Source organism: Dryas octopetala, chromosome 9 (genome assembly GCF_963921425.1).
Source record: "Dryas octopetala chromosome 9, drDryOcto1.1, whole genome shotgun sequence".
Classification (NCBI taxonomy): Eukaryota; Viridiplantae; Streptophyta; class Magnoliopsida; order Rosales; family Rosaceae; genus Dryas; species Dryas octopetala.
In genome coordinates this window covers 9,579,388-9,606,185 of record NC_141374.1, presented here as the reverse complement: position 1 = coordinate 9,606,185, position 26,798 = coordinate 9,579,388, and the positions used below count along the sequence as shown (strand labels likewise).

Here is a 26,798-nt window from a genome sequence, read left to right as displayed (position 1 = left end):
ACATATCACATGAAATTTACCATATAATTTGGTTTTTTCAATGTTCTTTTATCAATGTAGTACAAATATGTTAAATAAACATATAGTAAAGTTTCATTCAAAATTTTCGTATTTTGATAACAATTTCCGTCGTTTCCTTCTAATTTTTGTCGAAATTTAAAAATTTTTGAAATTTCCTCGAAACTCGAAATTTTATTCCTTGATTATAGATCATCTCTAAAAAAAAATCAACTCAATTGGAAATCGTTTAGTTATATAACTGTTGTCGTTTAAATAGAAAAAATCAACATTTTGGTTTAAAAATCACTTTTTAATTGAAAATCATCGATTTTTTATTGAAAATCATCGATTTTTTATACTTAATTGACAACAGTTATATAGCCAAACAATTTTCAATTGATTTGATTTTTTACAAAAATAATCTTTAATAGGTTATCTAAAAAATGAACAGTTTCGATCATGTATCGACATTGCCGAAATTAAAATTTGAGGAGATGGATGACCTTGGGTAACCCAAGTAGTGACCCAAATACTATCCTTCCTAAAATAAAATTACTTGATGAAATGGCTTAAACTTTATAAACAACTAAGTGTATATACTAATCAATAATGCTACACTTACCACATTTTTATACCACAATTTCATAACATTTTACATGGCATTCATACATTGGACACTAAAAATTAAAAAATACAACCTAAAAAGAAAAAGAAAATACCCTTCTAGTAAAGTAATGACACATCAAATAAGATACAAATGTGGGAGAAAAAATATAAGACAACTAGCATTATTGTATACCAATATACCATGGAAGTTTTTATCCATTAATTATTATCCAAAATATACCATGGAAGTTTTTATCCATTAATTATTATCTAAAATATCTTTCTCAAAAAAAAAAAATTATTATCTAAAATATCATGGTATGAGGAGAAAAGTGTCATTTGGTAAACAAACACATATTTAATTACTTTGGCAGTTGAACCTGTACCATGCAGCAGCACCCCTGCCACTTCTGACTGGTCCTCCTCAAACCAGAAATCTAAGTGCAGAAAGAGAAAAATTAAAAATTAAAATTAAAAAAAAGGAATCCTAACGACTGATAAGAGAGAAAGAGACAGAAAATTAAATATATCGGCAGAAAGAGAAAGGCAGCAGGATTCGGGTTGTGGGAAGTTGTCCCACACGCGCACCCCCTGCGCTTGTTGCTCTGTCTCTGTCTGTCTGTCTCTCTCTCTCTCTCTCTCTCTCTCTCTTTCAATCTCTGGACACAATTATATTTTCCATCAGTCATCTCATGGCCCCTGTGTGATCCGATTCTCTCTCTTTCTCTTTCTCTCTCTTCGAGTTGATATGTTGTGGAGAAAGAGAATTGAGTGGAGCAACAAGAAGAAGATGAAGCAGCAGCAGATATTCTGATGTTAAAACTCTCTGCTTCTGGGTTTTTCACATATTGGTACTCTCTCTCTCTCTCTCTCTCTCTCTCTCTGCATTTCCAAATTTTACAGATGTATTTATATATGTGTACGTGTGATTTAGCGCTGAAGTGTTTTCGGAATTTGGATTGTAAATTTGTAATCTACTTAAGTTTTTCTGGGTTTTTATAAGACAATAATTGGGTGTTGAATGTATTGTGTAGTTTCTGAGAACCAGGTTCTTTGTTCTTTAAGTTGTTACCACCAAGTAATCTTCTTTTAGTTTTTCTTGTTTTCTTTGTCTTTCTTTTTTTGTTTTGATGAATGGAAATCAACAGTTGATTCAGTAATAGGAATAGTACCCTGTACCTTGGAAGTACTAATTTTTGTACAAAACCATTTTCATGGGCCATGTTTATCCACAACACCTTTTGCTGGGTTTCCCCAAGTTGCAGAAATCAAGAAATAATTCCGACTTGTGTTACAACTAGGATATCAAGTGTAGCCATTTATTGCACAATGCAACTAGGATATAGAGGTTGCATTGGTTACTCTGGTTCAATGGATGTGCATAAGCCTTTCTTTTTCTATACATTCTTTTTACCTATTTTGATCCATTATATGCAACTGACTTCAACCTTCAATTTTAATTGGTGCAGTCGTGAAGAATTGCTTCTGTGTTTATCACATCATTTTAATTCTTAATTGCAATAATTTAGTTGTTGGTCAAAGTATGGAGGAGAGGGAGGGATGAGGGTAACTTTATTTGGGTTGTGCCAAATTCAATCAATGTAGCCCTGTTAGAGTGAAGAACCAAGATTAATATCATGCTTTATATGGGTTGAATACGCATTTTCAGCCATCAGGTATAGAAGTAAATTGCATGAAAACCCCATAAAAAGAACCTGTCGCAAAATAGATAATGACAAGCAAAAGTAAGACAGTGGGGGAAAGATCATAGCAAAAAGAAAATAGTGAGAGAACAGTATAGGTTATGTGCATTAACAGTTTCAATGCTTACAGTTGCCATATAGTGATTTCTGTAGATACCATTTCTTATTTTTCAGACAAAAGACTGATCCCTCTCATCAATTGGTTGTTAGTACTGAATCATTACTTTCTATTCTTAAAGAGAGCTTTGCAGGGACTGGGCATGAAGTACATGTGGAAATCCTTTATAAACTTTATTATGTTTAAAGATGCATTTGATGTGGTTTCAGAAAAAATAAAATGTTTGTGCGAGGAGATCTTGATCTGAATGCAATGCAAGCATATACTGGTTCTCTGGAAGAAGTTTTGAAGAAGACTATGCTCAACCAGGAGGTTATATTTAAAAATCAGGTATTTGGATACTATAAATTACAGGATAAAATTTGAGTCATAAGCTGACATAATTTAGGACCACAGATTGTGTTCATGTGCATGATTTTGTTTTTTGTTTTTATTTTTTATTGGTCAGGCATGATTTTGTTATCATATAAATGAGCTTTGTGTTGGGTAAATGTAAATCCTTGATGTTGATTGATGTTATATAAGGTTTGAAAGACGGAATTTGTATCAATTGCACATGCCTTTTTCTGCCTGCTTAAATTGGGCAGATATCTGGAAACTTTGGGTTTTACTCTAAAAACTGGCTCTACTGTACAGTCAATCATTAAGCCATACACGTGTTTAGGATGCATATGTAGAAAAAGTATGTCTTATCTTCTCTATATATGGTTTTACTTAATTTTCTTGCTACTGATTGCCCACCAGGTTCATGAACTCCATCATCTATATAGGATACAGAAGACACTGATGCAGAACCTTGGCTGGAAGGAGTTTGGTAAATACAACTTCAGGAAAGCAAGTACTCAATCAACTCTGTTACCTTGCGCAAGTTCTACCAGAGATGAACCTATGGTTAGTCAAGCATTAGCTTCCTAAATGTTATGAAGAGTGGTTCTTTAATAAAGGAGGGTGGAAGCGACCACTCTTCCTACCCCCATTTGGCTGTTTTTTTACCAAAATAGGTCTTTTGGGATGTAAACAGCAGGTCTAATGAAGAAATTAGACATATTTGGATAAATTGGGTTTTGTCATTTTAATTGACCTACCAACTAATTTGATTTTAAGATCTATCTCCATTTGTTGTAGTTTGAGGCAGATATAACTGTTATATCTAGCCTCTATTGATGGCTGACCTAGTTTTAAATCAAATAATTTGTAATTTTATAGTGTTAACATGATGAACTTGTGTTTCAAGTTGTCTTAACACAACCTACTGCCAGGACTTGTTAGAAGGGTGGAAGGGTATATACGATAAGATTCAGCCGAACCCTCCTGATCTTCAACTTCCCTCAGACCAGTGCGTTAGCCATATTGGTAAGAATCTCCTGAAGAATAAAATACTGGGGATCACCTGAGAGGAAATGTGGAACTCAGGAATTCTCTTTGTTGTTGTAATGTCACAGATCCAGGGGAGCTGACGCTTTCCTTGAGCATTCGAGAGGACAATAGGAGAAAGGGAGGCACTAAGCGAACTTGGTTTGATGTAAAAGCTCATTCCTGCTCGCAAAATGTGATTGATTTAGAAGAATTGACTGAGAGGATGTCACATGAGGGTTTGGAACAGTCACCTTCTTTCAGCAGTGCTCCAATAACAAACTTCAGAGGCAAGCATGATTCAGAAGTTTCTGTCCTTTTTGATCCGATCATCTCAAGTAGTGTGAAGAAAAATCTATTGTCTGGTGCTGCAGAGAGTAACCCTTTTTCAGATGACAGTGAGTGGAATCCTTTCAATCAAGGTATTGTTCATTTATCTGTGAAAGACTATGTATAGCATGATGGGCATCAGTTGTATTTTTGAACTTCTAGTCTTGTGCATCTTAGATTTTGTGGTGGTCCCTTTTTCAGGATTAAAAAAAAGTTCTGGTAGTTTCTCAATTGACAATTTGTCCACCAGGAGGCAACAATTCAGTTCATATAAAGTAGGGTTTCTGGACCTTAACAAAATTCAGCATGATGATTCATCTTGTCTCTCAAATGATCCTACAGTAGCCCATCCTTCAACAGCCAGCTCATTACATGCGTTCTGTGGATTAATTGGCAAGGTAGAGGAGGGAATTCTTTGTTTTGCAACTGGGAAAGAGGAAAACAAGAATTACTCAAATGAAACTTCTGACATGTGTCAAAAAGATGATTCTGGAAATTTTGTTTTCAGAAGTTCCAACAGAACAAATGAGAGGAAAGAATATTTGGCTAGGATTTCCAAAGTTGATGAATTGAGTATAAGTGAAATGGGCAATGTAGGTTTGGAGGCTGTGTCTGAAGCAGTTGGCTGCCACAATAGTGACCCCAGTGATGGAAATGATGGGTTCATCCTGGAACTTCCAAACAGTCAAATTCATTTGGGTGCAGCTGCTGAACAAGTAAACCATGGGAACAACAGAGTAGAAGACCCTGTGTTTTCATATTCTGACCATAGTCAAAAAACAGATCAAGATGCACATGGCACTATATCTTCTGCTGCATGTAAGCCCTGCAGTATTGGTGATAATGATTCCAGCAGTGTAAAAACGATGCAATCTGAGTTTGAGTTCAGTAATTCAGATCCCTTTTCTTCCGATCAGGCTTCAGGAACACATGTAGGGTCCCAAGTTTCAGAAAGCTTAATGGGTGTGCAGGACCAAAGATTTTCGGACAGCAGTGAATCAAAACACAAATACCTCAACAAGGAGGAAGAATCAGATGAAATGGATATTTTGATCAGAGAGGCAGCTGAAGCACTTTTCCGAATTTCGTTGGAGAGCTCATCTTGTCGTCAAGATTGTGCTTACAAAGTAGGGGGATCAAATAAGATGAAAGAGAAGGAGAGTGAGCAACCACAGTACTCTGATTTTTTTGAGTTAATGACACTAAAGTTAACAGAGAGCAGTGTGGATGACCATTCTCTGTCGTCAAAGCCTTCTGAATTAAATTACACGGAGAATAAGGATTTTGGTTTTAAGTTGAGAAGGGGGAGAAGAATGAAAGATTTTCAGAAAGACATACTTCCTGGTCTGGCATCTCTTTCCAGACATGAAATTCGTGAAGATATAAACATTCTGGAAGGAGTTTTAAGATCAAGAGAGTACAAAAAATTAAACAGGATGGCTGGTGGTCACAGCTGGTGTGCTCCTGTCAGAAACAAGCGTTCTCGACTCAATCATGTTGGGAGAAGGAAAAGTATTTTATGAGAAATTTTAGGTTGGGAATGACATGGATTAGAACAAGTATCTACATTGCAACCATTTAGTGCATGTAACCTTAAGATAGTTTTCTGGCTTTAGAACCGTTTAGTTACCTTCTGAGACGCGTTCTGATCTTAGTATTAGTACTGTTAATTGGATCCAAAAATGATGATTGAGAAGGTGGGCTTGCATGTCATTAGAGTTTCTTTGTGGTTTTAAGCTCTATGAGAAGTTTTTTCTTCTTCTTTTTCTGGTGAATCATGTGAATTGTTCACCTTAATTTCTTTTATCTGTGGTAAAGAGTTAACAAAATATATACCAATTCTTCCTGTTAAGGTCAGATCCAATGCAAGATTATAACACTCAACATTTCTTTTTTCTTATGCATAGTTTGTTTATTTTGTCAATAACACTGTGAGCAGTGTCAGGATCCTGCAATCTGGAATGCAATTATTAGAAAGGATTTTGTGCCTGATGAGTTCACTTAATTATAACCTTCTAAGGATGAAGTGTGCTGAACCTTCTTCTTGTATCAATGTAAAATACCTAGGTTCTGGGCCTTCTGGCTAGGTTGGTAAACTTGTAGTTTGCATGTCTCCTTAGTCCAATCCTACACATATATAGTGCAGAGCTTTTTAAAACAAATGTTCTGACATCTTAGGATAGTATGTTAAGGTTTGATGTCTCTATAACATATAAGATGAGTGATCAACTAGTAATATCACCAATGTACTTAGAGGTTTATTGGGCTTATCCAAACTCCATTAGATCTGTATAGTTAACAAGTGATAATATGAATGCTAAGCCTGTCTTTTGCTAAACCTGACTAGACAGGGAGTAGGTAGACATGAAACTTACATGTTCAAAAGATATGTAATTCATGCTTAATTGTAGTCTTTTCTTTCTTGAATTCACTTCCAACTTCCAAAATCTCAAACACAAATCAAATCAAGAGAGAATGAATACTATATTATCTTGAAATATTGATTCTTTTCTACGGTTAGCTCTCCCTCAATTGCTGAGGGCCTGAGGCAGCTTAAGAAAGCAATGCATAAAATCAATTTCTGCCTTTTGTTTTTTTGCAATTTATAATTCAAGGAAAATTCTTTTATATTCTTCTTCCAACCATCAGCTGATCTATAACTAAAAATGTGCTGCCTTTTGTTTTTCTGCAATACCTACTTCTAAAACCCAATTGGGATTCTCCACATTATTTTATACATGAAAAAGATTTCCAGATCCATATGTTCAACAAGGATGATGATCCTATTCATACTGTCGACTACCCCAATTTAAGCACCTGAATGGGGTTTATATATCTCAAAACGCCTCGATAGTATTAGTATTGGACCATTTAATTATATATTGTTAATTGCTATATTACTTTTTTCGAGATAGAGATCATTTTCACATTCAATAACTTGAACCGAGCCACACAACTCAAATAAAAATAACAATGAAATTAGATCATTCTCTGTCTAGATTGTCCATTTCATTATTTATGAAACAACTGTTATGTTATCCGTACTATATTGTTAGCATGATAAACCAGGAAATTAATAAACAATGCAAGAAAGTGATGAGTGGAAGCAAAGGCACTAAAAACCACCCTTTGGGAACAAGCATGCTTCAATGATGAACCCAGAAAGATAAGTGGCAATGGTCCAAGCAAGGCTCTGAGTGAGAGAGACTGCTAGCGATCGATGTTGGTTGGTTGGCTGGTTAGTGGATTAGATTCATATATAGGCGAGTGGAATAATGCTAAAAAAACCAAAAACTCTTCGGTCTTCACCTAAGTCCTTCAATCTTTATGTGTCTTCTTCTTATATATTTTACTCGTTCAAGCTCCACAATCGACTTAATAATTATGAGATAATGGCATTGAATTATATTCTTTTTTTTTTTTAAATAAAAAAATAAGAGAAAAAGTTTGTAATGTTTCTCCCCTATGTCTCATTTGATTTATTTTATTTTATTTGAAACCAACTCATACTGTCATACATATACTCTTTCTTTAATGAGGATTAAATTTTGGGTGCTTTAATTAGAAATTCAAAATGAGAAAGATTTTTAATCCAAACTCCCGTCCAACCTAAAAATTAAGTTATAGCCCAAACTGTCCACCGAACACTTAATAAAAATATATGCCAAGCACTCAGCGCTAGCAAAAACCCTGCATCTGCAAGTAAATCCCTACATCTGCAAGCAAAATCCTGAATCTGCAAACAAAAAAAATGTATCTACAAGAAAAAAAAATGCATTTGCAAGTAAAAAAATATGCATCTGCAAGCAAAAAAGATGCATCAGCAAACAAACAAATCTTCCTCCATTTGCAAGCATCAAGCGCTCAGTACCATGTAGAGTGCTCGAGAGTGTATTTTCCCAGCCTCCGCCCGAGGACATGAATAGATTGGACTGAAACTTAATTTTTTATTTGGCTAAATTTTCAGTTAAAAATCTTTCAAAAACTAGTTTTATGAATAATTTATTATTGAATTATTGAAGTATAGTAATTATCACAACCCACATAGAGATTTCTGCAATAAATCACTAAATAGATATATCTTTTATTTTAACACGCTAATCAGCAAATGTACCTATTAATTTTAATTTTTTTTTTGTCAACTCTAATGTACCTATTATAAACTCCTTGTATAGAGGACTTTTTTGTTTTATTTTTTATATACATATGCATTTTAATTCGAGGAGTGCTCATGCACTTACAAGTTATATATAGTTCATAAGGCATGTATAATGGTTTTTATTTATTATTATTATTTTTTTTTTTTTTACAAAGGAGGTCAAGGGGGAGGAGGAATTCTGTGGAAAGCAAGATCCCACTTCGAAAATGTGAAATTTTGCATAATAGTTTATAAGGGTGTTGGACTACTCCTTCCATTATTAATTGGTTTTGAGATAGATGTCTAAATTTCTTCAATTGTAATGAAAAAGTGTTACAAATCAATTTCATCATACAAACTTATTTATTAACATTAATTTTTATTTAAATTCTCTAATTCATTTATTGTCTTCCTCAATTTTTAGTTGGTTTTTTTACATTTTGCCCACCTGAATTTTAGGGTCAATCTCACTTTATCACCTAAAAAAATTGTGTTAATTTACTACTTCAATTAAAAATTTGTTGCAATATACTATCTATGTCTCATTTTGTCTAAACTTTTGTTAAAAATAAGAGTATTTTGGTCTTTTTCAAATTCTCATGGTTAGAAAAAAAATGGACTTTTTTATATTTTATCTGTTTTGACACAATAGAAAACTAATTTAAAAAGATCAAAATACCTTTATTTTTAATAAAAGTTTAAACAAAATAAGCTAGAGAATTTTTAATTTATATGGTAATTAGCACAATTTATTTTTTAGATGCTAAAGTGAGACGGATACTAAAGTTGAGCTAGCTTATATGTAATAAAGCTTTTAGTTTATAGACTACAGCTCAAAGTTGTGCACTTTCGGGTGTCGTACACGTACTGTCCTTGGCAGCAATATTATTACAAATTTCTCATCAATTTCATCATTATATATGGAGATTCCAAATATTATTTTTCAATCATCTAGAGGTTACCTATTGGTAGGTCTGGAGTCTTGTATTAGAGCAATGCTATACACATCTGAAACTCTTTAAGATTTTTCAGACATTGTATTGGTTAGTGGGTTGAAACTCAAGCCACCGTTGACTATCTGGGAAGCAAGCTAGGTAGAAATGAATATATGATACACAGACCCAGTTGTTTATTTCAAAATATAGCAAGCCTTTCATGAAGTGGGTGATGAATATTTTGCCCACTGAACCACTGAAGGACCACAGTTTTGATTCATTGGTGGTTTTTGGCACTTTGGGTTTCTTGGTCAGCAGTTGAAGCCTTTAAGCAAGCATAAACACTTCAACAGTAGCAGAGATTTTAGATTGAATCATGGAAAAGGGTTTAGGTGGCTGTGTTTCCATGAACCCTGGACTGGATTTCAAAATCCATGAGGTTGCTCAAACTAGTTTGAAACATGCCCATCAACTGTTCACTTGTATCTCTGACAGTAAGCAAAAGAGAAGTGTTCAAGAAGTAAGCCTGATTGCTCAAGATGCAGTAAAAGGATTTAGAAAACTTCTTACTCTCCTTGATGGGTCAATGTCATCAAATCAGAGGAGGATCAGAAAGGGTCCTCTGCCTAAATCCCATGACATAAACCAGCTTGAACTGATGGACAGTCCTAATATTTCTTCTTCATCCCTAGCTAAAACATACAACTGGGCTCAGCAGCCTTGCTTGGTTACACAGCTTTGTGCTCTTCAGAGTCATCAACAAGCAACTGCTAATGTGATCCACAGTAATAGCTTTAGCTGCATGGGCAGAGAGAAACAGAACCAGGCATTGCAGCAAGGTCACTCAAAATCTGAAGCCAGTGTGGTTCTTCCTAATAATTTAATCATGGGGTTGAAGTTGAACCAATTCTCACAAAAGCCTAGTAGCACTTCTTTGATCAGCATGGATGGAAGTAACATTAACACACAGATCATTCACTACTCGTTGTCCGAAGTCTTGGCATCTCGAGATAGTAGTACCTCTATAATTTCTTCCAAGAGGAAGAGTGGGGTGGAAAGTGAAGAAGCCAGTACAAGTTGTGTAGCCTCTACTGGTGGATGTCATTGCTCAAAGAGAAGGTACTGAAAATCCTAATCAAAAAGTGTTTTAGTAGACCTCATTTGTTACTTTATGTGACTGCATTTATTGTTTCTTTTTCTACAGAATATTTCTGATTTGCTATTTTCTTGTGGCCTGCAAAGGGTTAATAATTTCTTGTGTTTGTGCATTTCCTTACAGGAAACTGAGAATAAAGAGAAGAATCCGAGTTCCGGCTGTAAGCAATAAACTAGCAGATATACCTCCTGATGACTATTCTTGGAGGAAGTATGGGCAGAAGCCTATTAAAGGATCTCCATATCCTAGGTATGTCAATATTAATTCCTTTTTTTCTTCTCTTTTCCATGATATTAAAAAAAAAAAATTAAAATTTCCTAAGCTGCAGAAGAATTCATAACCAATAAGCTGCACTTGTTCTGGGTTCCAAATCTTAAGGTCCATATTTATTTATGTATATGTTTCTCATTATGTACATATATGTTGACTGTATGTTTACAATTCTACATGTATACTTATGTATGTATATGTTCTCTTCTTTTAGTCATATATTTTGGTATCATCCATATACAAAGTCCATTAGTTATGGCAGAGATGAAAGTTAATTAGTCCAACAATTTGGACATTTAGTAATGAAGAGGTTCAATCCAAAGAAGATACACTTCTCATTGTCCAGCTAGTAGAAGTATAGATTTTGTTATGTATTGCAAAAACAGAGATAAAGAAGTACATATATAATTTGCAATGATGTATTGCATGATGTGGCTTTGGCATTTTTGTGTCAATCACCAATTGAAGCTGAAAATGAGAAACGAGAAGGGCCTCAGGCAAGAGGCCATTGGTGCCAAGGTGGCGCCACATGTGCCAAATTAATAGATAAATTGATTTTTAGCTGTTTAGGGGTAAAGTGTTTAACGGAAGTGAGTATGGGGGTAAAGTTTCAAAAATTTTAGTTTGCGGGACAAAGTGTCAAACAAGGGATAGTTTGGGATGGTCTTTGTAATTAGCCCTATATATATGTTACAATTCTACATGTATTCTTATGTATGTATGTGTTATCTTTTGTTAATCATATATTTTGGCATCATCCATACACACAATCCATTACTTATGGCAGAGATAAAGTTAATTAGTCCAACAATTCGGACATTTAATAATGAAGAGATTCAATCCATAGAGGACACACTTGTCATTGTCCAGTTAGTAAAAGTATGTCATATATTGCAAAAACAGAGATAAAGAAGTACATAATTTGCAATTATATATTGCATGATTGACCATGAGCTTTTGTCTGTCCTCCTTCTCAATGTTATGTTTGGCCATTGCCAACAGTTTAGCTGATAAGTCTATCTGTCCTGCTCTGTCTTCAAAAGAAGTTATTACAAATGCAGCAGTGTGACGGGATGTCCTGCAAGAAAACATGTGGAACGATGTTTGGAGGATCCTACCATGCTGGTTGTGACATATGAAGGAGACCATCAACACCCCAGGCTTACATTTCAAGCACCCACAATTGCAATTTAAGTACTCCAACAGTTGAATCAATCCAAATGATAGTCCAATTTCACAGCTTGAACTGGTTTTGCATTGTAAGGCTGCTGCTCAATATTGAAAACTGTTAAAATTGTAATTTGTAAGTGATCTAATCTTCCTCTCTAATGATTTTTTAGTTTGTGTTCTGGACTATGCTACTTGTTTGTACTGTTAAAAGTTAATGCACATTGTGGAAAATTCTAGAGAATTCTAATCCGAATATACTAGGGAAGTCTAAATAATTCTAGTTAAAAGAAAAGGCTTTAGAACGCTATTATAAGATTGTCCTAGAAAGTACTAATATGTAATATTAAAAAAATATTCTAGAGTACTTAAAACATGTGGCTAGGATAAGCCCATACCAATATGTATGTTGGTTTGGGCATTCTATAAATAGGCTTGATGGGCTTATTACAATGTCACATATACAAGCTAAACACCTATCAGTAAGTCCTTAGTGTCCTAGACATCCACTAAAACCTTGTATCTTCTTCTGTTCATCAATATAAGCTACTCTTTCAAGTCATACTCTGCTACTATATACTTAATACACTATCTACGCGTGTCCTATATCTCTAAACCAACACCTCTATAACCCCTCTCCCACTAACATAAGTCTTCTATCCTTTCTAAAACTAACATGAACATTGAAAAGTTTAACATTAAAAACAAATAAAGCATGAAAGGTTGTGAAGAAACCAAGTTTTATGAAGAAAGAGAGGCACAATGTTTTCAAGAAATTATCCCTCTCTGGCCTTATTATGCCTCAGACTCTCACTTTATTGATGCCATAACGTACTGTATCAGTCCTCTTGTCTTATGGCCAAACACGTTCATAACCATCATTACCAAAATTTAATTATAATTTGGGCCTGATCTGTATCAGTTTAATATTGGGCTGCCCATCTTCTTAATTTTCAAGGCTCCAAAAGGGTTGATAATTGGGATTAATCCACTAGAGAAGAGTGTGTTTAATTAATTAGTCTCCTTTCTTATTCAGGCTTTTTTCTTTGCTACAAGTTGCATTTGATTAATTACACTTTCTAGACATTGGATACTCCTTTTTTCTTCTTCATCTTCTTTTCAAGAATCTATGATTTAAATCTTCCATTGGTATTGTTTAAGATCCTTTCATACATCATCATATCCTACAGTGAATCATTAAGGTCCTTTAAGAACTATGATTTGGTTGGAGTGTGCTCCAATGCCTATTGAGATGGATACATGAGTGGGTGATGACTGATGAGTAATAGGCTAATAGCACTAGTCTAGCAGTAGAAGGTGTAATGTAAAGTTGGGCACCATCCTTCGTTATTTACTCTCAACCAGTACTAGTGATGCTTGCTAAGGTTCATGGTAGGCCCAATATCATATAATGGAATTATAATTTGGGCCGAATGAAGCTCCAATTATGGTTTTATGGAAAGAGAAAAGAAAGACATTTCCAGGTTATTGCAGTCTTGCAGAAAGGTAAAAGTGAGTCATGGGGTCAACCTTATTGTCTTGATCAAGTACTACTCCTACATTAATTTGTTTATGAGAAAATTAAACCATATCTGTTCTTACCTCCTACAAATAATGATTTCTCAATAGACATGAAAAGGGTCTTTATGGTCATTGTGTTCAATGTTCCATCATTTTGGTAGGAAACTTTTCCTTAATTATAAAATTGAATAGTATCATGTCCCCCAAATGTTTTTGTCCAAAAGGAAGCACATTTGCCACCATAATTATTTCTCCTTATAGCCAATCCGGTTCCTTTCACCTCTATATCATAGACAAGAGACATAAGTTATAACTTCAACTACATCATACACTGAACCATCAAAAACCATTCATTTGCAAAGAGTAATAATGAAAACAGGAAACAGACACCTTTTTTTTATCTGGGGAGATTTGAACTTACAATATCTTCCGACATTGAGAAAAGAATACCACTAGGTAGTTGGTGAAAATTAAATACTTTATTGATTCGTTTCTCATGCAGTGTATATGCCAAATCAATCAGTAATGCTATACTTATCACATTTTTATACCATAATTTCATACCATCTTACATGACATTCATACATTGGACACTAAAAATTAAAAAATAAAACTTAAAAAAGAAAAAGAAAATACATTTTCAGTAAAGTAGTGACACATCATATGAGATACAAATGTGAGAAAAAAAAAATGTGGGACAATTAGCATTATTGCAAATCAATATGGAAGATTGAAAAAGAGACTCATTTACAATGTGATTATCTATATTTTATTTAAAAGTTGGCATGTTATTAGTTAAATTAGTTATTTAACCTAACAACTTATTAAATCGGAAGTGTATGTTTACATGTATAAACTCTATGATTTGGGAAAAAAAGATTTAAGATTAAAGAGAGGGAGGAAAACGAAAACTTACTAATCCACAAGAGACTTTCCTTTTACATGTTTAGAGTTAAAATATATGAAGAAATATAATGGTATGGACCTATGGTAAACTAACAATAACAGCCCGTCTAGCTCAGTTGGTAGAGCGCAAGGCTCTTAACCTTGTGGTCGTGGGTTCGAGCCCCACGGTGGGCGATATTGTCTTTTATGCCTTGTGCATAGAGACTATCTCATTAATGATGCAATTTCAATTTTACACGCTGACTTTTGAAAATTACCCTCATTCCAATCCTCAGGACCACTTTCAATTATTGTAACTCAGTACAGAAATTGAAACAGTGGGACATACATAACTAAGAGTTAATTACATTTACACACTCTATACCCTATAGTGAGACAAAAAAAGATGAGAAATTATGCAAAAAAAACATGCTAAGAGGTTCAATGACCTAATAAGATTATTCAAGGTGTAAGATTCAAACTCAATACAAATATTTTCTTTTTTATTTATTTATTTTTTTCTCTCGTAGGGCCATATGCAACAGCTTTGAAATCTCAGAGAGTGTATGTGTAATTATTGAAACCCTAAGGAGTGTATGTGAAAAGACGATAAAATGTAATTAACTCTAACTAATAAATGGCATAGCTAGCTCCAAGTGCATTGCAGAGATATGTCAACCATTTGAAGTTCGACTGTAAGACTTTCACAGCATGAAATGTAGAAACATGCATATATAAATCTCACCAGTTGTTGATTTTGAGTTTTTTTTTCTTTTTTCTTTTTTTCTTTTAAGAGTAGTAATGTTGATGCTAATATTGGCCACTTACATTTTAGCTTGTTGCACTATACAGCCAAAGAGACTGAGTTTTTAGCCCTTTCAACAGGGTTCAGGGATTAAAAAAAAAAAAAAACAGGGTTCAGGGTTGCATTTGCTTAATTTGATGCAAATGGGAGAAACAGAAACCCCAGCTTTTTATATAGTGTATAGTTTGTAGTGTACATTGTATATCTAAAGTGGCCCTAGGCTAAGGATCTTGATACATATCACAGTATTATGTCCAATTTTAATTTAATGTACAAGTGTACAACAACAACAACAGCCAATGCTGCTGCATGGCAGCATCTGCTCATGTTTTTTTTTTCCCCAAAACATTGCCAAAAGTTACAACTGGTGCTGCGCATGGACTTGCATTGATGGGTGTGTGGGGAGAAATAGATGGGGAAAGTGGGGACAACAAGATCTTTGGGCTATCTTCCAACCAGATCTCCCATTTATGTACCTACCAAACACAAACCCTCTTGTTTACTGCTTTTCGGCTTATAGGTTAACCCTACCCTACAACCCCCTCCCCACCCTACTGCCCTATGCTCATCTACAGTTGGATATAATTGTGTGGACTCAAATAATTTCAAAAATAAATTCACAATTGCAATAAAGATATATAAAATAAATTTGTTCAAATAAATCAATGAAAATTAAATATGTACTTACAATACTTGAAAGGAAATTAGATTCAGGCTTGCCGATGCAATTTTCTTAAGACAATATTTCTACCTTTGCTTTGGTGCATACAGTGAATGGGTATAAGTCTCCCAAGATACAACAGTCTTTCACTTTGTTAATCTGCACTTAAAAAAATAAAGTCTTGACGAACTTAAAATAAAAAAATTTCTTCAACAGAAAGAGAGCAAGTATGTTTTATGTTTTTTTGAAAGATTAGAATTAATCAAATTGGCCAAATTTAAATCCAATTTATAGGCAAGGCTAGTGTCAATTTGCAATAGACATACTATTGAAATGCAGTGTCTATTTGAATAGACAATCTTCTTATAGGTGGTGTCTATTTGAACGAACAGACACATTCTTTCAGTTTAAACATTTGTAAGTCATAATCGGAAAAAGTGCAACAATTTAACACCAAAAAACATATTTCAATTATGCTCTTTTGAAAGCAATTTTGTCATTCATTTGAAAACCGTTTTTGCAAAAGTGGTTTTCCAACATCTACAACCTCTATAATCTATATATGCCTCTCTATCCTATCCCATTGGGTCACTATGAGGCTTAGGATTTGTGTAATATTGTATGGTTAAAGTTAATAGTTAATACTGGAAAAAAATAGTTGGGTAAACAACATGTTCCTTAATTTTGGATGGTGAAAAGATTTATTGATTTATTTGTAATTAGCCCTATAGTTAATTGTTCTTTAAAATTGTAAATTATTTATCCTCACAAACTTTGACTCTTGTCCTTTTCTTTTATAGATTTAGTGACTATGTCTTCCTTATTGAAAGTATGATATTTGCATGAAACGAAATCAAATATAGTATTAACATATTAATTATAGTTAATATTAATAAATTAATAAATGAAGTTAGTAATAATTTTGAGTCAGACCTTTGTTAAGTTGAGTAACTAGTTTTCTTTGCTAGCATTTTACTTCTTTTCCTTTTTTTCTCTTTTTTGGAATTTCTGGACCTAGTAGATTCTTTCAAATCAAACTAAAATTATGATACAAAACATGATTTTATTATTAGCTAAAAAGGATCACGTACGTGCATGTGATAGCATGCAAAATGTGATAGAAATTAAAGTAAGAAGATAGAATGTGAGAGATGGATTACTTAAAAGGGGGAACATTAAAACTCATAAAACCCAGGGAAAATCAAAATTAGAAAATTCACTAGACAAAAACAGTTTTCAAATATTTTATTCTTTATTTCATCTATAAATTTATATCAAAGATGAAAACAAAAGTAGTTTCCCAAAAGGATATCAAATGCACTTGTAATCAAACCAACTAACTATTGCTGTAATGATATTTTTCTCCACAATATTGGAGAGTTCTAAATCCAATTATTTCCTCCCCAAGTCAAAAAAAAAAACTCAATCAAGAAAATCAATACTAGACTACATTTAAATAACTTTTTCTTTTTTCATGAATGAGATTATATTATTCTTAGTTTCTAAATTTAACATAACGAGGATATAAATACTTGATACAACCATAGCACGTATTCTTATTATCGCAAGTCAAAACTTTCATTAACACGAATAAGTATTATACATCAAATAAGAGGCCAATAATAATGTATATCATGCTAATACTCTCCCTTATCATCGATCACATGGAGGGTCACAAAAATGTCGAGTGAGAAAAACATATAGCATCGATTACCCTACGCCTTACAAACCAATAAATAAGTTTTTTTTTTTCTCAGAAAATTAGAGTTTAGTCATTATTACATTTCTTCTTTAGACTGAAATTTTATGGATTTGTGTTTTTTTCTAAATGAAGTCTTTTAACCACTGCCACGTTAAACAATAAGAAATATGTCATCATTTTTTTATTTTTTGAGAGTATAAAGTACGGGTTCACCTTATACCCTTCTAGGGTGTAGAATGAGGTTTGTGGAGGTTGCATGTTAGGTTTTAACTTTGAGATTTTGGGTGGAGTCCAAAATTCAAGATTTAAAACAGAACATAAAGCAGACAAACTATTACCGAGTGCTCGAGGAAGAAGCAAAAATGCACTGCTGAACACTCGGCAATGGCCGCCGAGTGCTCGACGCCTAGTACGCCTAAAAAAATAAAAAAAATCGACTCAATATTATGTGACGTAGAATGATTAAAGGACTTTGATAGAAGTCTAATGGACCATTAATATTGGAATTTAATTAGAATTTAAAGCCATAAAATTTTAGTCTGTAAAATGTAAAATCAAAAGACTTTGATGAAAGTTTTTTTTTTTTTTTTTAATTAATTGGCCGGCTTCCATGAGTTTCAAACTCAAGACCTACTTCGACAAATGAAGACTAGGTGTCATATATCCACTAGACCAATGACAACTAATAAAAAAATAGGAAACGAGAATTGAAAAGTTTCTAACTTAGGACCTCCCACAACTATATTTGACAACCAATCCTAAAAGTTGACCTGTCAAGAAATGTGCATGCATGTATGCCAACACTGAATATTGAACTAACACTCTCAACATTTACGTTTTGCACGCATGAAAAATATGAAGAAAAAAAAATTATATATATATATAGGCGGCTTGTATCATATTTGGACCACCTTGCAAGATTCCTAACAATATATCCTTTAAAATGTTTTTCTTTATATATGAACTTCCTATATGTATAATTCCATGCATTCATTTTCCAGAAAACCTCAATTCTTGAGAGTTTTTCCTTTCGTGTTAAGCAATTGTACACAATTCTCCACAGTTTTTTTTTGTTAGCCATTAATTCTCCTCAGTTAACTCATGCAAAACATGAGAAGATCGATTCAAGGTGTTTTTTTTTTTTTTTTTTAAGGAAAGAAAAAGATCTAGATCGATCAGTCTTTGTTTCCTAATGGGAACGGAAATCCAGCAATATATTATCTATACGCAAACTGGTGGTGTGAGAATGTCTCTTGATTAGTTGTTGGACAAGATCGAACTTTGCTAACAAACAAGTAGTCATGCAATACACATGATGTCTTCTAGATTAAAATATAATTAACTGCAAAACTGTGAGTCATTAACTCATTATCCATATTTCAGTTTAATTAAATATTAAATTCTAGTAACGGGAAGCTGGCTATAGGGTCACGACGTACTCATGAGTGTAACAAGTACAAGGTTGACAGATAGGGAAAAGATTTGGGGTCTCGTGCCTTGTTTGGGATGCAGAATAGGACTGTATAGGATAGGACAATATCCTAGACAAGACATGAGAAGCCAGGAAGGAGAGAGAAAGAGGCTAGTCTTATCGTGGACCACCTTTGAATAAGGTAGGACTGCATGGGATAAGACAATATCTTATAGACAAGGGAAGCCAGAAAGGAGAGAGAGAAAGAGAGAGAGAGAGAAGCTAGTCTTATCATGGAATCGTGGACCACCTTTTGAGTAAGGGATAAAAATCTTTAGTTATTTAGAAATATAGTCTCAAATTCTTAATAAGCTCACCAAATAGGACAATAGACTCTTCTCCCTTTTAATTGCTTAGTCTTATAATGTTCCATCCTCCAAATGATGCTTCAATGTTTGTGCCTTAATTTGTGCTCAATCCTATGTGGCAAAATTAATTGGTACACATCACAATTTAATTTTTTGATAATTATACACATCACAATATCAAATTGAAATAATTTTTATTAAAAGACCATCTTATTCTCTGAAATCTAATAACCCTAATTCATCTAACCCATTTTTCTCATTCAATTTCTTCTCGAAGACCTTCCAATCCTATATTCCTAATTCATCTTTCATCTCCTCTTTCAATTCTTTAGGTTTTAATTTTTTTTATGATAAATGTAAAATTTTATATCTAAAAGGTTGAAATTTTATATTCTTTTATATCCTCTTTCAATCATATGAAGGGTTGAAATCGAAGGAGAATGTGAGGAAGTGAGAGAGAAATTGGGGTTTTAGGTGTGATTGTTGGAGATTGGTTTTGGGTGTTGAATATTAATTTCAACATTTGCCTTTCTGGTGCTTAAAATTCAGCAATAATAAGACAGAGGCAAAAGGCCTAGGATAGTTTAGATTATATTGAGGACAAACTAGAGCCTGTTTTATTTTTTTATTTTTTCTTACTGAATTCCAGTTTAGTGGACAACACATATCACAGCTTACTAGGGATACTGTGGCTTCCCCATTTTTGATTCCCTGGTTTTCTGTATACTCTTTTGGTGATCATGTCTTGCGTTAACTCTATCAACCAAGGCCCTTTGAGCCATATGATCGATGGGCTTGTCAAAGTGATATTGGCTGTTGGAAAATGATTGCTAGCAGAGATAAACAACATGGTTCTAATGGTATGATGGGAGTACGTTCAGATCATAAATAAAAAATAAAAAAAAATCAACCTAGCTTGCAGATAATACAAAATGACCAAAAATATAAAATTTCAAAGAAGGTTGAATTAATACATATCTTGAACAATTCCAATCTCTATGTTTTATGTTTCTCTAATTCATTCTTAGACGTACGAAACAAATACTACTGAGAAAGATTAGTAGGATCATCATCGGTTTTGGGGTTGCTTTAAGTTGGGCTTACAGGGAAGAAGTTGGGTGTGAGTTGAGGAAGGAATGGTGATGGTGATGGTGGGGAAAGAGGAAAAATGGTGGATAACGTACAGTTATGATGAAATGGTGGATGGTGGTTATGGTGGATCTGAACTCTAAAGATCGAAGAAACATAATATTTTATTTATCTTTTTGTATCTTCTTTTATAATTTAAAGTTTTCTAAGATTTATAAAAAAAATTATGTATGTACATAAAATCATTGAAGGTATATAAAATTTACACAAAAAAAAAAAAACAGTAGATGCATAAAATTAACACGAAAAAAATAATAGGTGCACAAAATAAACACGGAAAAAACCAGTAGGTGCACAAAATAAACATGAAAAAATCAGTAGGTGCACAGAATAAACACGAAGAAAAGCTAGTAGGTGTACAAAACAAGTATTTTAGTTAATCTTATATTATTTTTTGGGTAGTTTCGTATTATTGTTATTACTAGTAACAATAATATCATTTCAATAAAAAAAAATAGAAATATTATTAATTATTGGAGATAAATAGCATTAACTACTCCTAATATTATCTAAATAGGGAAACAACAAACTTTTAGTTTTAAATTAAGCTAACTAATCCAACAATATAAGGAAAGTTGCTTATGTGGACACTAGTCAAAGGGTTAAACCTCCACAAAAAAAAAAAACTATGTTGGCCGGATTACAGTTAGGAAAAAATATGAGTTAACTATACTTACACCCCCTGAGGTTTATCATCTTTTCATATATATCCCCTGAGGTTTTAAAAATTACGCATACATCCCATGAGGTTTAAAAACTATTGCATATAACCCCCTACAAGAGAAAAAATTAAATAAACAAAAAAAGAAATATTTGTATTGAGGTTGGACCTTACACCTTGAGTAATCTTATTAGGCCATTTCACCGCTTAGCATATTTTTTTGCATAATTTCTTATCATTTTTCATCTCATATAGGGGGTTCTATGCAATAGTTTTTAAACTTTAAGGGGTGTATATGTAATTATTGAAATCTCAGGGGGTGTATGTAAAAAAACGATAAACCTCAAGGGGTGTAAGTGTAATTAACTCGAAAAAATATATTCCGGGTAGTTTATCCTAATTTACTATTAATAATATGATACTTGTAGTATTGGGTTTACAGGGCTAGGGTTTGGTATGTGGCATTGGACCATACATATGGTAAAAAAATGTAGTACAACAGCATTACTCTCTGATCTCTCAATGAACCCCACATGTATCAACAAGTCTTATTAACTGTATAAAATGCACTATTAATTAATAGTGTGGTTATTAAATGTGGTGATTCTTATAATTTCTATTGAATTATTGCTCAACATTTATGTTTCTTATCACATTCTTCATGTGCGTGGGATCTTATTCGTAGATACTCGCATAGAAACGTAAAAAGTATGTATAACTATAATATGGTTATGTGGTGTAACAATCTATATGTTATAATAGTGGTAGACGGCGAGTTTATGCTTATATGATATAGTATTAATAATATTTATCCATATTAAAACACATGAATTGGTTACACTACTTGACTGTATTACAGTCATACAAGATAATTACTCCATAGACGTATGCGAAAGCACAAATATCGACTAGCACAAGAATGAGTTTAGTGATTCTAATAAAACATATAGAATGGCTAGTATGCGGAACTAATTATGAGGGACTGTGAGAGACTGTTTTATAAGAGCTCTTAAATTAATCTAATGACACATATTTAACGTCACTCATATCTATTTTATTACTCAATAACCTGTTTTAAATTACTAACCAAAAAAAAAAAAATAACAAAAAAAAACCTTTTCCCAAACTCATTTTATTCCTTGTCTCGTTTTTTACCTCATCTGCCGACAAGTTCACTCTATACCCTTCTAGAGTGTAAAATGAGGCTTGTAAAGACTGCATGTTAGATTTTGACTATGAGATTTTGGAATCCTATAATAAAAACCTAATATAACGTCGACAAACCAAGTGTCATTTTATTAATCTAAGGGCTCTTATAAAACAATCTCTCATAATTAGTCCCCCATATTAGCTTGACTCATAAAACATAATTATAACATTCTTTTGAAATGTATATGATTAAGAAATAAAAAATGAAAAATAATTATTTAGCATTGTGGGGATTAGTTATTTACATAGCTAATATGATTAAAACACTTCAATTATCACTGAATTAATTAAATGAGAAAATTACATATTTGGTCCACTTATTTTATACCTAATTTAATTTTGGTCCACAATCTTTTTTAAGTTTTGTTTTGGTCTACTAATTGTTCTACTTGTTCAATAAAGGTCTAGCTTTGTTTTCTTAAATGTGTCTCGCCTTTTACCCTATCAAATCTTAGCCAAATTCATCAAACATTACTTATTTTAAAGTTATGCATCTCCTCTTTACAACCATATAGATCATTCAAATCGGAGTTCTAAAACTCAAGATAATTGGCCCCAAAGCAGAGTACCCAAAATTACCAATTTTTTCTAGAAAACTTTTCAAATTTTTCAAATTTCACCAAACTTCAATTCTCTTTGATTCTAGTACTCCAAATTGGTTCATATGACTAAGAAATGATGAAATATAACTTATATTTTAATTATAATTGAAAAAAATACAACAAAAAAGATTTAAAATTATAACTTAAAAAAGATCGTGGACCGAAATTGAATAATGTATAAAATAAGTGGACCAAAATTGAACTTAAGAAATATCGTAAACCAAAATTAAACTAGGTATAAAATAAGTAGACCAAATTTATAATTTCCTCTAATTAAATATAAACAAAAATAATTGATAGTCAATATTATTTTTTCCTTAAAGGTAGTGATTGATTTTAGAGATAATTAAGCTTGAGTTCTTTAGAAAAACAGTTTTTAGATCGGGGGTATTTTAAAATTTATAAGAAAATCATTTTAATTCATAATAAAGTCATTTTAATTTATAAAAAAATTATTTTAATTTATAATAAAGTCCTTTTAATTTATTAAAAAATCCTTTTAATTTATAATAAAGCTCTCCTTTGATTTGAAGGGTATTTCCCTTTTTAGGGTATAAAGTAGATTTTGTAGAGGCTGCATGTTAGGTTTTAACTCCAGAATTTTGGGCAAAATCTCAAAATTAAAATCTAACATAAAGCCGTCAAAGAAAAAAAATAAAAAGACTTGATTAAAAATTCTAAATCACTACCGATTTTAATTTAAAAAAAAACTCATAAAATAGACTGAACTTTAAATCTCCTATAATTTTATTTCATATTGGTCTTATTTTGTTGACCTTCTATTGATGTGTTGGATTACACACTTTCACGGATTCACACAAATTTTCGTGGCAACAGACGGATGAGATTTTGTCAAAAGACTTGGACATTATGGTATGATTTAATTCTTATATATAATGGATGACTCTTTACCATAACTTGTGAGATTTTTTATTCAATAACTAATTGGTATTGTATGTAGGGTTATACACGTAACTCTAATTTAATTTAAAATATATATTTTTAACAGCAAGCAAATCTAACCTTGCTAAGTGGGCAAGATTAGCTTTTTGGAAGAAATAAAATGTAAATATATAGCTTGCAACAATCATCATAGGAACCCAAAAATTTAATCATTTTATCCACTTTATCCATAAAGTGATTATATCGCTTTGTTGATGATATATAAATGGTGGTTACCCAACAACTTACACCTAATTGTGGATAATTGGCTAGCTAGGGGAATTTATGTGTGGTCTACTGGTCTAGGGTCCATTGTCTTAAAACCCTTTTGCTTTTAAGGCAGACACTGTGCAGCTTTCTGCAGTATTATTTACTTACAAGTCACAAGAACCTCTGTTTGTTTTACTTTTTCGTTCCTTTTGATAGAGATTTCCAAACCCTTTTTTTGAGGCAGATTTTTCTGTTTGTGTACCTGTTTCCTAAGATGGTCTTTTGCAATGGTTAAGATACAAAATATCTGCTGTTGCAAAAAAAAAAAAATACAAAATACAAAATATCTGCTACTGTATGAGGGAAAAATTGAGGGGATTAAAAGTGAGGGCTGCTCTTTGCACATTCTATTTTCTCTCATTACACATCTCTCCCCATTTATTTAGTAAATTATCATTTTAACCCAAACCTAAATTACCAAAAAGGACACACACCTCAACCCTGCCACCTAAGTCTAGACCCCAACCCGACCTTGACTCCGCCGCGCACCGCCACAGTCACCGGCGGTTCAACCCGCCAACATCCATCTCTCTCTCTCTCTCTCTCTCTCTCTCTCTCTCTCTCTCTCTCTCTCCTTCCATCTCTCTCCTCTCTTCCTTTCTTTGTCTAGCTTCTCTCTCCTCTCTATCTCTCTCTGGTCGATTGCAGGGGCTGGTGACCTTGTCTCCCTCCAGATCGGCGGATGTCGACCACCGATCTTGAGGCTGGCTACCCTACAACCAACCGGAGAGAGACATAGAGGAGAAAGGAGAGAGAAACTAGACAGAGAAAAAGAGATGAGAGAGATGGAAGGAGAAAGAGAGGGAAAGAGAGAAAGAGGGAAGGAGAAAGACAGCGAGGTCGGCGGGTTCAACCGTCGGCAATAGTCGCCGAGATCGGCGTCGGGGGTGGGGATGAGGGTGGGCTGGCTAGGTTTTAGTTTTTTTTTTTTTTTTTTTTTGTGTAAATGAGAGTATTTTAAATATTTTTGGGGTGTATTTTGAAAAATTAAAAAAAGAAAAAGAAGTGTGTAGTGAGAGAAAAATTGGTGTGCAAATATCATACTCTTAAAAGTTGACTAATATTAATTAGCAATTTAGCATACCAACTTTAATTTTTTAAATAAATTATTAAGACTGTTCGTTAACTTTGTTTAATGTAATAAGACAAAAATTAATAGTTTAAGTACCATGCTATTTGACAAAGAATCTTCTCTGCAGGCTGCATATAATACTTTTAACGGTTAAAACTTAAAAGAGTATCCCCAAGATTCGATAATTATGCATGGTTGTGAAATCTTAATTATTTTTGCCTTAATTACAAACCCCAAGTAAGATCTTCTCAGAAAAGTATCTGTGAGAATGTGATTTGGGCTTTGAGCAGTACCCTTTAAGGTTAGGGTTAGAAGTTAAGCTCTGGCATGAGCCAATTTATTCGATTTGGGTACAATAGCCAAGTCACTGTCCTGAATTTTTAAGGTATGTACTTTTTTTTTGGCCAAGGAAGGTATGTACTTAAAGTTCCAAAATCTAGTGTATCTTATTATTTGTCACGTATGACTCGGCTTTACAATTAAGTTTACAGTTAGCTAGGCAGGTGCTGTGCTAGCTGCTATTAATTTGATGTTTGCATGCAGTGAGAAAAAGAAATTTGGGTTAATGTGAAAGGGATGAGACTTGAGAGGTGGCCACAAAATATTAGTAAGCAGATTTGAAAGCAACAGTACCTGATACACAGAGATAGAGATGGGGCAAAAATATTGTCAGGGAGCTGTAATTAGAAAAGGGTTTGGTTCTGTTCTGACTTCAACATTACTTGCAAGTACTACTGTGGATGCCAGCTCCACAGGGTCATTGATCAGACGATGTAATTTTGGTCGATCAACCATGTCCTTTGCATATCTTTTGGTGGTTGGTACAATGGAACAAAGTATTTCTTTTGGGGGAATATTATAAGGGATCGATGGTGTCATGGTGGGGTTGAGGGGGACTTACATGTTGTCCAAGTGGTATCATAGTTTCAGTACTTGAATTTGGAGACAGTTAAAGTCAATCTCTCATCTATGTATTTGGGGTTTACATCTTTCCTACCTATATTTTGCACCGTTATCTCCAATTTAACAATTTGAAGAATAAATAGAGATAGGGTTTTGCTTTTTTTTTTTTTTTTTTGGATCAGATCAATAGATGTAAAGTCTTGTTGCAAATTAATTAGGGTAGACAGTCACAAACTTTCCACCCTGTGCTACGAGGTAATGTCGATTTTTAGGCATGTAAATGATTGTGTCCCACATTAAAAAGGATCGTGCAATGGACAAGTATGATTTTTTTTTTGGCAAGAATGCAGAAGTTTAGTTATAAATAAAGCTAAGGGAGGTTGTGATACCCATGAATCGTGAGAAATATAAGGTATTTAAATAAGATAAAAGAATCAACTAGTTAATAGTTTAGTAATATTTCTCTCTCTAACTTTGAGAGAGGTCCCAACCAACAAATGTGAGTTTTATCTCAAAAGGCTTTGGTATTATTAGTACATAGTAGATTACTCAACTTATATATTGTACAATATATATTGTTGAGCCACCTTCTGATGTGGGATGACATTTCATCCATACTCATGGTTTGTATATCGAGTTACACAAACCCAATAAATGTGAGTGTATTATAATATTGAAACTATAATCCTCCCCCGTCTACCATAGATAATCGAGTTAAATTAAGTAAAATTTCCCCAAATATGTTTATAGTTAAAACGAAAAAGAAGTTCAGTTTAATTATTGGGATTTACTTTGGCAAATGGAAAGTAACAAGGGAGAAACCGTGTTGAACCAAACTACCTAGCTTCCCTTAGCATATCG

At 33.2% G+C, this 26,798-nt stretch overlaps 2 protein-coding genes and 1 non-coding gene across 4 annotated transcripts; all 3 read left to right on the top strand.

Moving 5' to 3' along the window:
• Window positions 1-1,137: 1,137 nt before the first annotated feature.
• LOC147273819 (uncharacterized) lies at window positions 1,138-6,010 on the top strand. The gene is made up of 6 exons (XM_086257046.1): window positions 1,138-1,457; window positions 2,637-2,757; window positions 3,172-3,318; window positions 3,687-3,780; window positions 3,870-4,202; window positions 4,312-6,010. Exons 2-6 carry the CDS (start codon window positions 2,647-2,649, stop codon window positions 5,631-5,633), a joined length of 2,007 nt encoding a protein of 668 aa, XP_086113172.1. The 5' UTR covers window positions 1,138-1,457; window positions 2,637-2,646; the 3' UTR covers window positions 5,634-6,010.
• Window positions 6,011-9,218: 3,208 nt separating this feature from the next.
• Window positions 9,219-11,931, top strand: LOC147273818 (putative WRKY transcription factor 15). Of its 2 annotated transcripts, none has more exons than XM_086227722.1 (3): window positions 9,219-10,302; window positions 10,463-10,588; window positions 11,674-11,931. In XM_086227722.1, the coding sequence occupies exons 1-3, from the start codon at window positions 9,560-9,562 to the stop codon at window positions 11,801-11,803; spliced, it is 999 nt and encodes a 332-aa protein (XP_086083848.1). In that variant the 5' UTR covers window positions 9,219-9,559; the 3' UTR covers window positions 11,804-11,931. The 2 variants fall into 2 exon arrangements, with proteins under 2 accessions (XP_086083848.1, XP_086083847.1); XM_086227721.1 differs by having other exon boundaries at window positions 11,653-11,931.
• Window positions 11,932-14,304: 2,373 nt separating this feature from the next.
• Window positions 14,305-14,377, top strand: TRNAK-CUU (transfer RNA lysine (anticodon CUU)). The gene has a single exon. It is a non-coding gene; the product is annotated as a tRNA-Lys (tRNA).
• The last annotated feature ends 12,421 nt before the right edge of the window (window positions 14,378-26,798 follow it).